Below are 13,725 nucleotides of genomic sequence, written 5' to 3' on the forward strand. Positions count from 1 at the left end.
GCGCCTCCATTGAACTTTTTGTAGAATAAACAAGAGTGAAATGTATGCACTGGAATATTGATTTATAATTTTCATTGGGAGCACAAACCCTTGGGAAGCTAAGGGGAGTGCTCTACCTCTAGGAAATTTAGGCAACCGGGAAGCACATCTAATACTGCAAACCTCATGGCTGAGAATTTACCTACAGAGAATGCCAAAAGTCTGGAGGCAGACTGAAATAGAGGGGCTTTGAGCTTGAGGATGCACTTTTATAGATGCAACTATGGATCCAGATTCCTTATATTTCAGAACAATTGCAAAGCTAAAAGTGACATTTGAAGAAAGCTTGGATCATGTGGAATGCCATCACTGTGTCTGACATAATATGAAATTAAGCTGTCATAACAGGGTCATTCCTAGCTATTTATAGTAGTAACACTGTGGTGTGCCTACACTGATAGCTTCACACCAGAGGTTTGCTGTTATATACTACAGGGAGTTTAACTCACGTGTAATGCTCGAGAAAACTTGAGAAATACTGAGGAGCAGGATTTGTGCAGAGAGGTTGCACTTTTTGTCAGACTAACTCAGGTATCTTCCAGAGCATAATCTTTCAGTCTGGTCTGACAAGGAAGCAGAAAAATAAGAAATTAATAGTGGCTGGAAAAAATTGCCCTTAATTTTGTTCTGCTAACTTTATTTCTTTCCTTCATGCTATAGCACTTGACCTGCAATTCAAGTTACTGAGCTACCCAGGTTTAAAGCTTTTTCTTGCTTACAGGGCGATTCCAGCTTCAGCAGACAAACCAGTTATCATAAAACTTTCCTGTGTTTTCTACACTCATGCCTTTTTCTGGTGCTCTTATGCCAGTTTTCTGGTTATCCTTGAAGTGCCTCAGAAAAGCATCACCTGGCAGCACTCAGCAATGCTAGTGCCGTTCTGACACCAACATGTGGTATACCTGGAACTGCTTATAAATAGATAACTTCTTTTGTTGGAAAGTAATGGTTCTTACTGCTTATTATCCAGTGTTTTGCCCAGATATGCTGCTTACCAGGCATTAAAGGGACAGTTCACAAGTTGTGAGAATGTGTATCTAACTTGAACTGGGATGGTACAATGATACAAAGACAATTTACTTGTTTCTGCACTTTCAGGAAGCCTCAACTAAAATGCTGAACAAAGAAAAATACCCTTATCCTGCCAGCCAGGTCTCCAGGGGTGCAGGGAATTGCACCAGGTGGTGTTTGCCACCTGGTCAGCACTTGACTTGACTAGAATTCCCAGGCTGCTCCTGCAGACCCCAGCTTGAACAAGGCAGCTGTGGAGCCCTTGTAAAAGGGATGGTTATCTTGGCTAAATATTGGCTGTGTCACTCAGCCTTCCTGCTGACTGTTTGAGCTGATTAGGGGTGCTGAGTGTGTGTGCTCAGAAAGGAAGGACTGTGAGCTCTAGCACTGGTGGTCAGTCACTGAGAGTGTGTAAAATACAGCACAATCATTCTCAAGTTTGCTCAGAGACTGGCAAAAGTACCTCTGAGCAGCTGAATTCAACACAAAGCTGTGCTTCTCTAGCAGGTTTGCTTTCTTAAGCAAACTTCTAAAAAGCTGTTTGAGGTATATCTCCACTGCAGTATGTTCTGAAGTAGAGACAAACCTGGAATTGCAGCCTCACTCCCTGCTTGCAGCTGGCAAAATCAACTCCAACATCATACTGTCTTTTTAAAAATATATTTTTTATATTATTACACAACTTGGTCGCTTCTGAAGTTGCAGCATGATTTCAAGACAGCAAGGATATATTCATGCAGTCAAGCCTCACATTTTGCCATGCACTACTGCAAAAAGAGACATCTCATTGCCCAGCAGGTCCCAACCAAGTGGTGTCCCTTCTTTCGTACTGTACAATGTGCAATGCCAGGGTGAGAGGCACTAAGAGAATGATCAAACTCAAAATTGAAACTACTTTTAACACATATTTCCTAGTCTATGCATAGTATTAGCATCAACATTTGTGTGTGTGTTGTAAACAAGAACTCTTCTTGCATTGATGGTACCAGTTAAGACCAGCTTAACATCTGCTGTATGACAAAAAAAAAAATTTAAATTGTGGGTAACTTCAGTTTATCAGAAAACCATCATTATCCTGCACCATGATCCACTGCTCTAAAGAAATTACATCGTTTTCCCCTCCCTTCCCTGCACATTTTTACACAGAATGGGATAGAATCACAGAGAAACAATTCCCTCATCCACTGCATCTCTGCTGCACTGAGGAACTCTGTGAACTGAGTATTTGTCCTCTGGTGTGCTGTAGTAATGCTCGAATATGTGATGAGTAAAAGTAGAGGCCAAAGTTCATTTCACAGACAAAATGAGACTTGTTATACTTGGCCTGTAATGTCTTAAAGAGGAAAAACTTTGCTATTCTGTGAGAAGAGATATTAATGATAACAAATTTTGTGTATCCAGCATGCAGCTCTATGATTTCAGAAGGATCCTAATCTAGAGCCCTTTGGAGGCTGATTAGAAACCTGAAAGCTGAGGAGTCCAGTAGATTTACAGCAGGCTTCTGAAACTCCTAACATGGGAACATTACAAACCAGAAGATTATTACAGTTTTGGTTTATAACCTAAATACGAAACCTGTCAGCTTGTGCAATGCAATACAATAACTTTTGGGCAGTCCCAGCCTGAACCACAGTATCCAACAATTAAAAATGGGGAGAAATTCCTTCCTCAGTCAGGAGTTACAGAAGGAGAGTCATCAGAGATGGAATAAAGGGCAGTTGAAATTTAGCAAAAGTATAAAATTGCCATTCAATTTGGGAAGCTGCATCACTTTTTGTTAATCTGGCATCTCTCAATACACAATACAATAGATTGGCTAAATCCCACGTGGCAGCAAAGGGTGCTGCACAGGCAACATAATTTAATGTTGATGTTTTCCAAAGGTGAGGCTATAAGAAACAATGCTCTAATTGACAAGAAAACTCCTATGAATTCTTTTCATCAACAGAAAACTGAAGAGAACTTCATGCCATTTGTCAGACAGAAAACCCAACATAACTTAGTGTCCCCCTGTATAACACACTGAGCTACCATTGAGATTGCAACTCTTGAAAGACATTAGCTAAAATCATCAGTGCCTGCAGTGTGTTATTAAAGGCTCCTTTCAGACATTTTATGCTTCTTGTATTTATTTCTAGCTGCTCGTGGAACAATTTTTAAAGGCTCTTTTAGGTGGGATGTGCTGGAAGCAGGCACTGGAGCAGGGTGGGAGGCAGAGGAGAGGTTCCCAGCAGCACACTGGCAGCCTGAAGCAGAAATGCCAGTGAAGGAGGCAGGTGTGAAGGGAAAACCAGGGTGAAAGCTCTTCTGTAAATCCTTTGGAAGAAGCTTCTTTGGGAGTTGGTGTGAAGAAGAGTCGTGGCAACAGACGGATTGCAGATGGTCAAAAATGCCCAGAGTGGCACCACAAAACATTGCACCGATGGCCTGAGGAGGCACACACAGCACCTGGAGTTCTGACTTCCTTTTTACCAAACATGCCATAAGGCATAGAGATGTGAGGGTATAGGCATAGCTAAGTGTCTTTTGACTTTGAAAGGGGTATTGTTTGTGATTAATCAGTGTTTTCTGCCTTATAGGCCTGCCTCGTCCCCTCAGCTCTCACACGATGATACTCATTCACGCATTGAACATTATGCTAGCAGGTATGAGACCAGCTGGACCTTAGGCAGATCTTTCTCTAAAATTACTTAAGAAGAGCTGAGCACTTCTTAAAGAAACAAAAAGTTTGGGGTTTTGCTTTCCAGGCTCTGGGATGCAAGAACATCATCTGTGGTTGTTGTTAATCGGCCTGTCCTAACTTGCATGCCAGAGCATCTCTGTGGTCAGAATTGGTTTTTGGGTCCCTTGGGCTCCTCACAGTTGCTGATATTTTAATAGGACCTGTGGCAATAGGACAAGAGGTAGTATTTTAAACTAGAAGAGAACATATTCAGACTAGATGTAAGGAAGGAATTTTTGCAATGAGGATGATGAAGCACTGGGAGCAGGTTGTCCAGAGAGCTGGTAGATGCCCCATCCATGAAAACATTTAAGGTCAGACTGGATGGAGCTCTGTTTGAGTTGAAGATATCCCTGCTCAGTGCAGGAGAGTTGGACTGGAGACCTTTAAAAGCTCCTTCCAACCCAAACCCCTCTGTGATTCTACATGAGGTTTAGTTTTTAATATGGACCCTGATATAATAAATAGTACAAGTGAGAAGAGCAGAAACCTCCAAACTCTCATGAATCTCAGGTGTCATTGTAATCTTAATTCACCTCATGAAATGCCACAAGCAGGATTTTTCCTTGATTTGGAGGATTGAAATTGTGATATATCACTGCTTTCGTTCAATTCTCTGCTTTCATACTGCTCCTAAGAATCAAAAAATGGATTAATTGCACAAAGGTGAAAATGTTTTTCCACCAAGCAAGTAAATTTTCAAGGGCTGAGGTAATGAAAAATTCCGGCCTCTTTCTCTCTTCTAGTATCTCTTGATCAGGAGAGGTGTTTCTGAATTATGCAGGATGTTTAGGAGGGGCTGAGTGTGAAAACTAATGAGAAATGACTGATTGTTACAGTTTGGACAATGACATTGCCAGGTACAAAGCAATTTGTGTAATCCCCTGGCATCTTAAGGCTTTTCTTTGATTTTGGAATTAATTATTCAAGAGAAGTTGGAATATAACTTCAGAGAAAGGGCTGAAAACTTAGAAGTGAGTTTAGCCAGGCCATTGTAGCAAACAATCTTTTGTGATAGCTTATTGCAAAACCTTTTGGTAATCAACAGTGAGTGTAAATTAATTTGAGCTTCAAATTCATCAAAAACATCACGCTCTTTAATTCTTTCCAGAATGTTAGAACAAACAAAGTTTTTGAAAAACATAATTGGTTTTAATGAGTCTTGTTTATTTTTCCACAGGCTAGCAGAAATGGAGAACACCAATGGTTCTTACCTAAATGACAGTATTTCACCTAATGAGAGCATGTAAGTAGGCTGTTTCTGTGGTTTTGACATATATTTCCTTGGGAATGTTAATAACTTGTAATGAAATTTTGTAGTGCTGAATTTGCATGGCCATGTATCATATCTGGTTCAATTTAATGATGTGCTCATGTCCTTACACTTTGTATCATAGTGGCTGGATTAATGGCTTATAGCTTAATACCAAATTTATACAAAATTATACAAATTTATACCAAAAAATACCTTCAAAATTAAAACTATTACTTTATTTTCAAACATTACTGATGTATTCAGCAAATAATTTCCATATTCAAGATACGTCATTGTCTGATGAGTTCTAAGGACAAAAATACAAAAACCTTTTCTATCTTAGTTCAAGCTTAAGCATGGTTAAATTGCTGTAAGCTAGAAAGTGTTAGTGTGGGAAAAGTGTCATACAAAACATAAGTGAGGCTAAACAGAAATCTTTGGTGTACAAATACGTGAAATATATTGAAAGTAAGCCAGGAGGGAGTGATCGTCATTGTGAAACACTAGCAGTAGTAAACTGTAAGTTGGACAGATCACTGACAAGCATTCATTGTATTACTTTAAATGTAGAGTTATAAATAAGAGTTTTGATTTTTAAGAAGTAGTTATATCTGCAATCTCACTGAAACCCTTTGTGGTTCTCCTCTGATAATATTCTTGGTCTCGTTTATTCTCTGAATAAGAGGACATAGAACTAACAGTGGATAATGTTTCTGAGGACACCACAGAAGCAGCTAAATCATGGGTGTGTGTGAAAATTTGATCTGGGTTCATTAACTGTGTAGGAGAAGTCATAGCATGGATTCTAAATCAATCAAATATGAAAACCCCAACTTCTCTAAAAATGTTTTTATCTATTCTACATGATCTCATCCTTATCACAGTTTAAGGGATGGAATTTTTTTTTTTAATTCAGACAATTAAATTTGTAGCAGTCCTTTACAACACAGAATTCTGGCCAATTTTCATTCACTTAAATTGAGATTCCAAATGAATAAATGAATAGCATTTCATGAGGTTGATTCTGAGCCTGTGAGCTCAGATAGCAATAAAGCTGTTTCTTTGTTTCAAAATAGTTTCACTTTTGACTTGGTAGGATTTTTGTTTACCAGTTTTGAAAGAAAATCTCCTGTAGAACCAAGTACATTGTTTTAAGATATTGGTAAAAGGGGAAACTTAAAATGACCCCTCAAAACTAATATTGATGCAATGTCAGTAAGTTTTGTGCAGTTAATGAAAACTTTGTTTCCAAGTCGTATGTTAATTTTGTATTACTTTGGATAGTAGTAATGCTCTAATAGATGGAATTTTGTGTTGTCCCACTGAAATATTTCAGTGTCCTTGTCACAGGAATCATGCATACACTGTATCTCTTGTATTACACTCTGATCTTACTGTTCAGATCTTTTTTTTGATCAGTTGGAAGTTGTACTAGCATGATTCAATTAATAAGGTAACTACCCAGTTTGTTCCTCAGCTTCAACTATTAAAATGAGAATAAAACTGTGCGTTTTGAAATTTGGAAGAAATATTATCCAGATAGATACAAATTGCAGCAAAATCAAAGCTTACCATGAATTCACAACTGTAATTACTTCGGTTTTGCTTGTCAGATTATGCCTAAGTATTATTTGTTATTCTTGCAGGGTTTGGATTATTTGGCTAATCAGTACAGGTAGAGTGATAGATGGAAACAAGGAGGGCAGGAAATAAAAATACAACACATATATTTATATATCACAAATTGTTTCATTATGTAGTGTCACTGCAATGATGTATAAAATATCTGTGCAGGCTGAAAATCACACAAATAGAGTATGCTTGTAAAGTGCCATTTTACTACAATAGTTATGTCATTTGTTCACAGTTAATTCACTTAAGATCTGTGAGAATATTTATAAATGCAAAGCAGTGGTTTGAAGGAAATCACAGTTGAAGTGCTTCGTGAAAAGTATAAATTTAGGAACTGGCAAGCCTCTCCTTTTGTGAAAAATTAATACTTCTCTTTTATGAACTAATGTTAATGTGCTCTACATTGCTTTGGCACTCCTGCACACATAAAATTGCATCATTAACATTTTCAGGAACAAATGAAAACAAGGAAAATTATAATTCTTGAACAATAACAGCTGTTCAAAATGCTGTTAAATTCTGGTTTAGAAACATAACAGGAAAAAGCCCTGGACTGACTAGACTGAATTAATTTGTTCTGTGACATCTCTAACAGCAGTGTCATTTTTACTGACCCTGTCCTGTGGTGTCAAGGGAAACCTTTCATGGTTTCTCTGCTGGTGTAAGTTGCATTGCTTACTGCTTAGATGCATCTCCTTAGCACCTAAACCACACCTAAAACAATCCCTGTAGTTCTGAGAGGTGATTGAGGTCTTCAGAATTGTATTTCCTTTTTTCTTCCAGAGATATTTCTGTTTTTAGATGCTAGACAGCTTCAGGGGCAATAGAAACAAAGAAAGAGATCCTATGTATTAAACAGAATATATTTCTATTCTCAAGGTGTACATCACTTTTAAATTTAAAAAAAAACCAAACATCTCAGTGGAAAATAACATACTTTGATTATATTAGTTGAGGGTTTTTTCTTTGTTTACCTAATTTAGAATTTTATAGATAAAAAAAAGATAAATAAAGCACATACTTACTACATAAGGAGAGTTTGTGAGTACAAAAATAAATGCATTGCCCTTGCTTGAGTGACCCTTCCACAATGCAGATCAGGCAGCAGAAGATTGCTTTTTTTATTTTTTTGCAAGCAAATTCCTAATTGAAGTTTGTCAAAAGAGGAGAGCTGAGGTTGCCAGCTGTTGCAAAACTTGGCTTTAGGTATCTAAGAAGCAGAGGAGGAGGGAGGTGGTCTCTGCAGAGAAGGAAAATTGCCAGAGACTCAGTGAAACAGGTCAGCAGATTTTGCTTTAAGGTGCATCACGGTTACAAAGAGTTCAGCAAATCTCTTTGTAAGAAATGAGAGCCTGGGAGTGAATCATCTCCTCATATTCACTGAGAAGCTGAAAAGCAGGAAGGGAACAGCCTGTTTTACCCTGCTCTGTTTTGCAGTGATGATGAACACTTGTTAATCCAGCACTACTGCCAAAGCCTGAACCAGGAGTCCCCCCTGAGCCAGCCCCGAAGCCCTGCCCAGATCCTGATTTCTCTGGAGAGTGAGGAGAGAGGGGAGCTGGAGAGAATCCTCGCAGACCTGGAGGAGGAAAACAGGTGGGTCATACCACCAGCTGCTGAATTTGCAGTAAAAACTCTGCAAAACAATTATATATATTTTAGGGATAAAATGAGTTACAAAACTGCACTTTTTTTCTGACAAATAAATAATTTCATAGTGGGTAAAAGTTGGGTCCTCTTTCTCTTTGTTTGGTGTTGCTTGTTGCCATTTCTTCAATCTTTCAATTCAAAGTATCGTTTAACACTTCCATCTTCAAATTTAATTGAAGTCATCTTCATTAATCCCCTTAAAAAAAAACCTCCAAATGGATACTTGAAGCATCCCTTTAGATTCCTATTTCCTAGCACTGCAGTCCTCTTTATACAGTACTCTGGAATCTTGGGCCATCAGCACAAAAACCAAGAGATCCTGACCCTGAAAGATTGGTAGTTACAACTGTGGATTGCCAAAATGAGACTGTAAGATAAAAATCATTTAGTTCTACCAAGAAAACATGGGTTTGTTTGTCTTCTCTATCTTCAGCTTTTTTAGTGCAGTCTGTTGGCATTTTCATGCTCTTTTTTCTTGCTTCTGTAAGAGCTAGGTACTTCTGCTTACATTGAGGGTTTAATGCACTAATCATTTACCTTAGACTTGTCAAGGAAATAATGCAGGAGCTGGCAGTGTCATAGATCTTCTCTCCATGTATGTCTTCTTTGGATGGTGCCAATCAATTACTGTGGCTCCATCAGAGACTTTTTATCAGGAGGGTCTGGGAGAAGGGAGAAGATTGTAGGCATCAAGAATGAGGGCTATGTTTCACACGGAAAGCTGTAGTAAACAAAGCTCTTGCTCACTGAACAGCAGGGAGATTTTGTTTGAAGCAAACCACAGGCTTCTTGCTACATACCACATAAAACCCAAGTGCTTTCTGAAGTGAAGAAAAATCAGTATTTTGAAATAAGACATCATACTTTGCATGTTCAGGACTGTAGCTAAGAAATATGTAGTAGCTAGTACAATACAGATGATAAGATAGCTTGGTTTCCAGGAGATGGGTGTTATTTTTTAAACAGCATTGTGTAGTGAATCATGGAAGAAGGAAAAAAATCGTAATGCTTTTCTCTCTGTGTACAAAATAAGCTGCCTAGCAGAAAGGAGGGTGACTTTTAAAGCAGACTAGTTTTTGATTAGAAAGGTAATAAATGGAAACTAGTATAACATGGAGCAAGATAGCTTAATAAACTAAAAAGTTCTTCAGGAGTTCATGCCTTAAATTTCTGCATGGGCTTTATTTAATTTAGCAATTACAGATGAGGGGTGGTAAAAGATTTCTGGCAGGAATTACACCTTAAAAATACCTGGTTTGAAGTTTGCCAGTCCTGGATTAAACTATAGCTATAGTCTGTAAGGTTGTTTTTCTTATTTGTGCTACTGGAGGCACAGTTATGGATGGGATGCCACCACAGGCAGCCTTGCCTTTTGTGAGTGCTCAACACAGCAGGCACAGAGAGCTCTGGCTCTGTCTCACAGTGTAGAGGTCACACTGCTGTGATTTTCATTGATTATGACAAAATCATGACTTTTGTCTCTGCAAACTGCTATAAATAGCTTGTATGTAAAATGTAAGGTAGCTGCTGAAAAGTGAACAAGTTCTTGTTCTGGTTGCTTGTCACAGCCAGATGACCATGAGTTTATGGATGAAACATGGATTCCTGTTTAGGAAAAAAAACTCTTCAGACAGGATCAGTCAGGAGGCATTCATGTAACTTACCTACTTTTAAAATCAGTCTTGTCCCTTTAGATTCCTATTTCCCAGTCGTTCTCCTCCGTCGGGTATGTGCAAACTTTTCTTGGCTGCTGCCAAAGGTAATCAGCAACCTGACACCTAATTCCTTGTGTGAACCTGGTTCCAGTGGGTGAGCACATCTTCCTTCCCGTGCATATCTTGAAACACCCTCCATGTAAACTTTAGTTACTGCCTCAGGATGAAGACATTCCTTTGTTCCTGTGTGCATCTCCTGCCACTGCTGAGCTGGATGTGGTGCAGAGTTGCCCTTTCCTGCCTGTGTTTTCAAAACTCCTGTTGCATACACTTGTGATAACTTCTGCTAACCCAGGTTTAGCTCTCTCTGCTGTGTCTTGTTCACTTTTACTGCGAGAGTCAGGGCATGCAGGCACTTCTCAGCAGCTCCCAGGAAAGCAGCCACAAGTGATGCCTCAAGTATCAAGTGCCCAGAGGAAGCAGTGCTGTGATACTGGCACCTCATTGTCATTTCTCTTTTTCTTCTGCTCTCTACAGTTTCTGCTTTTTAAAAAAAGCCCTTTTCTTTTTGCTTTGTCTCTTTTGAGCCATTGATTGAATTCTGACCTCCATTTGGGTTTCAGCTACAGTTTCTGGCCTCCCAAGTATTTCCATCTTGACTTGTTGCTTAAATGAAAAAGACTCATTGAAACTGTAATTCTGAGGTTTTGCTTTTGGGCAGTTTAAAAGCTCTGTTGCCTATTTTGAATTCTTCTGAAATGCATTTTCTAACTTACAAACCTAGCTGTGATGTGGTTCTGGCTCGGGTTTTGTCAGTTCCAAGGACCTCTTGTTAGATATTCATTATTTATCTGCTAGCATTTTAAGACCTTGGTGCTTCTGTAGCTTGGAAGTATGACTTCCTTAAATAATATATGGCTAAGATTTGACTGCTAAATAATTTATATTTGTTAAAATGTGAGCATTTTAGAGAATATTTTCAATGGCTGAAAATGTTTTATTTGAGTTTTAGATTTTCAGACTTCTGCTGAGTTTTGCATCACATGGAATAATGTGATAAGACCATTTCTGAATTCAATAGACAAAAAGCAGTCTTGCTATTGAAGGCGTTATTACTGTATTGCAATATAAAAGAAAAATCCAATTATAAAACCCTCTCTAATACTATTTCCTCACAAGTGAATGTATTTCAGAGAGAGAGGAGACAAGTTTTTGTTGTCCATCTAAAGCAATACATTACATAAGTTATACAGCAGGATAGGTAATACTGACCAGGATGTACTGGAGTGACATTAAATAGAAAGCACATGGTTCTGCAGTGACAGACTCAAAACTTTTTGCAAAGAACTAAAATACCTTCCTGCTATTTTAATGACTCAGGAAATCGGATGTTTCCTAATATTTTAGTTGAGCTGAGGTCTTGTATGTAAGAGGGAGACTTCTCTCATGTTCTCTCCTCTTCCTCCCAGCTCTGAGCTGTCCTGGAACAAGAACTAAGTAAATGAGGTCTCCAGCCAGAGCTATTTGCCATTCCTTGGCTTTTCCTGACGTGCAATGGGAGTGCAGTGGGCTGTGTGCCACAGAGAAAGCAGTGACAACCTGAATCTCAAAGCTGCCCTGTTTCAGTGCTCCTCCAAACCTGAAGACTGATAAATGGCCTCCTCACATAAGTTCCTTCTGTATAGTTGCCAACAGCAAGAAAGTGATGCATTTCTAAACATGCTGTGGCTCCTCTTGGTATTTGTTTTGGCACTGAAGAAGGGGAATTAGATCTTCTGAGTGTGAAGCATCCTGAGTAAACACTGTCACTCTAGTGAGGGTGGTTCAGTTACCATCTTTGTCTGTTTCTTCAGACCACTGATTTTCTGTAGGGAGATGAGAAATAACATGAATTCACAAATTCTCAATTGCCTTTGAGAGGACTACTCAGCAAACAGAGTCCACTAGGATTTTTGTCACCAGGCAATTAATGCTGCCAGTGATATATGTGAATCATAATTCATGCACTCTTTACCACTCAGCTCTGTACAGTTGCATAAATCAAGGTTGCACTGCCTGCTTCCTATGTTGCTTTTCTTCACAAATACCTCAACATGTTGCAAGCATTGTAAATGGAATATATGTGGGTTTTTTTAATATTCTCTTGCTGAAGAAGGATTCCTTTTCCCAGTGATGAGTACATGCAGCAACATTGTTTGTTTGTTTGTTTGTTTGTTTGTTTGTGACAGCCAGATGTCAAAGTCACCCAGCCTGAGCTGTGATAGAGGGAGGTGAGGATTCCATGTACTGCCCATGCTTGCTGAGTTGCATCCATTTAGAGAGGAGCATTTTTGTATCTCCCCTTTCTCTTATGTCCCATTTTATGGTGAAAGTGTCACAGAGTGCCTCTCCTCAGGACCCTGGGGGCTGTGGGCAGTGCCTTGGGTGCCTGGCTCACAGCAGCAGTCCTTTTCACCACACAGCTTAAAACTTCCAGAGGGAAGAATAAGGGCCATGTGTTCTCTCAGGATATTCTTACAGCAGTTTTCAAATTCTTTCTTTCTTTTTTAATTTTCAGGTTTTTTCCATTATGTCAATGCACTTCTTCATTGCTGTATGTTTAGATCCCAGTTATGATATTATTGGTTGTGTGCACTGCACATCACTCCTATGGCTCTGAAGCTATGATGAATCTCAGTTCTCTGGTTGAAGGACTGGGTAGCTGGACTGAAAAGGTGCAGCTGGAAACCTCAGTAATACAGGTGCACTGGGCACACCCACATGCATCCTTCAGAATCACATTCCTTTGTGCCAGCAGTATTATAGTATTTAATTACAGAACTCCCAAATCCAGACACACCTCTGGTTGGAAAATATGCAGTATCTTTCACATTATTTTTTTTCCTGTAGTCTTTCAGAAAGATTTTTAATTATTTTTTATCAGATATGAAAGGATTTTTATCTGAATTACTCCCTGGTCCTTACTGCTATTTCAATACCATCATTGCTGGAAGGACTTCTCTGTATTGATACAGGTGATAATTGCAGATTTCTTTGTAGCAAGATATCTGATTATGTTGTAAGTATGACCAAGTGTATTTACTTAGTTTCCCTTAGGGTGATGTTTTATCTTTTGCTTTACAGCACTTCCAACTTTTGAGTCTGCTGTCCACAGAGTATTGCCTGCATTGTGGATCTGGGAAATTCCTCATGGGGCAGTGATAGCCCCTATCAATGGACATGGTGAAAAGCAGGCTTATTGATCATTCCTGTAGAAACTTCAGTCAGCAATAGCACCATGTGTAATGAACATGTTGTCATCTTCATTCCTATTCCCTTCAGTATCTTTATTAATTATTCACCAGTTTGTTCAGCTAGAAGTATCAGAAGACATTAAGTCAGGCAGAAGACATAACTTACATGACAATATCTATTCGCAGTATAGATAGCCCTTTTTTTCTAGATCATTTTCATGAACTTGAAACTCTGTATTTCATTAAAACAAAAAAAATCATTGGAAAAAAACCCTCTCTATAATTATCCCTCTTTGTGTGGGTTTTAAGGAAAGCAATCTTGAATTTTAGAACAGCCTGAAGTTAAAAATTATTAGCTCTTGCTTTTTAATAATTTAAAATTTCTGCAGAGGAGGGATCATGTAGGTCAAACATCCCTTAGAGATTGTGTTGTGGGCAGTGCCACAGTCCCAGGTGAGGACATGTCCATCATGCAGCTGCTGAGGAGCTCAGGGACCTTTGGGGAACAGTCATTGGCTTGTCATTGTC

General features: G+C 38.9%; 1 protein-coding gene across 10 annotated transcripts in view; it reads left to right on the plus strand.

Moving 5' to 3' along the window:
* Positions 1-13,725, plus strand: part of DMD (dystrophin) — a 1,043,683-nt gene that overhangs the window by 1,008,093 nt on the left and 21,865 nt on the right. For all 10 annotated transcript variants that reach the window (XM_054291254.1, XM_054291257.1, XM_054291256.1 and 7 more), the window contains 3 exons: positions 3,630-3,695; positions 4,953-5,018; positions 8,097-8,255. In XM_054291254.1, coding sequence (XP_054147229.1) covers positions 3,630-3,695; positions 4,953-5,018; positions 8,097-8,255 — 291 coding nt within the window. The remainder of the gene's footprint in view (positions 1-3,629; positions 3,696-4,952; positions 5,019-8,096; positions 8,256-13,725) is intronic.

The sequence above is a fragment of the Melozone crissalis genome, unplaced genomic scaffold, assembly GCF_028551555.1.
Source record: "Melozone crissalis strain CALT ecotype California unplaced genomic scaffold, PUWL_Pcris_2 ptg000090l_1, whole genome shotgun sequence".
Classification (NCBI taxonomy): Eukaryota; Metazoa; Chordata; class Aves; order Passeriformes; family Passerellidae; genus Melozone; species Melozone crissalis.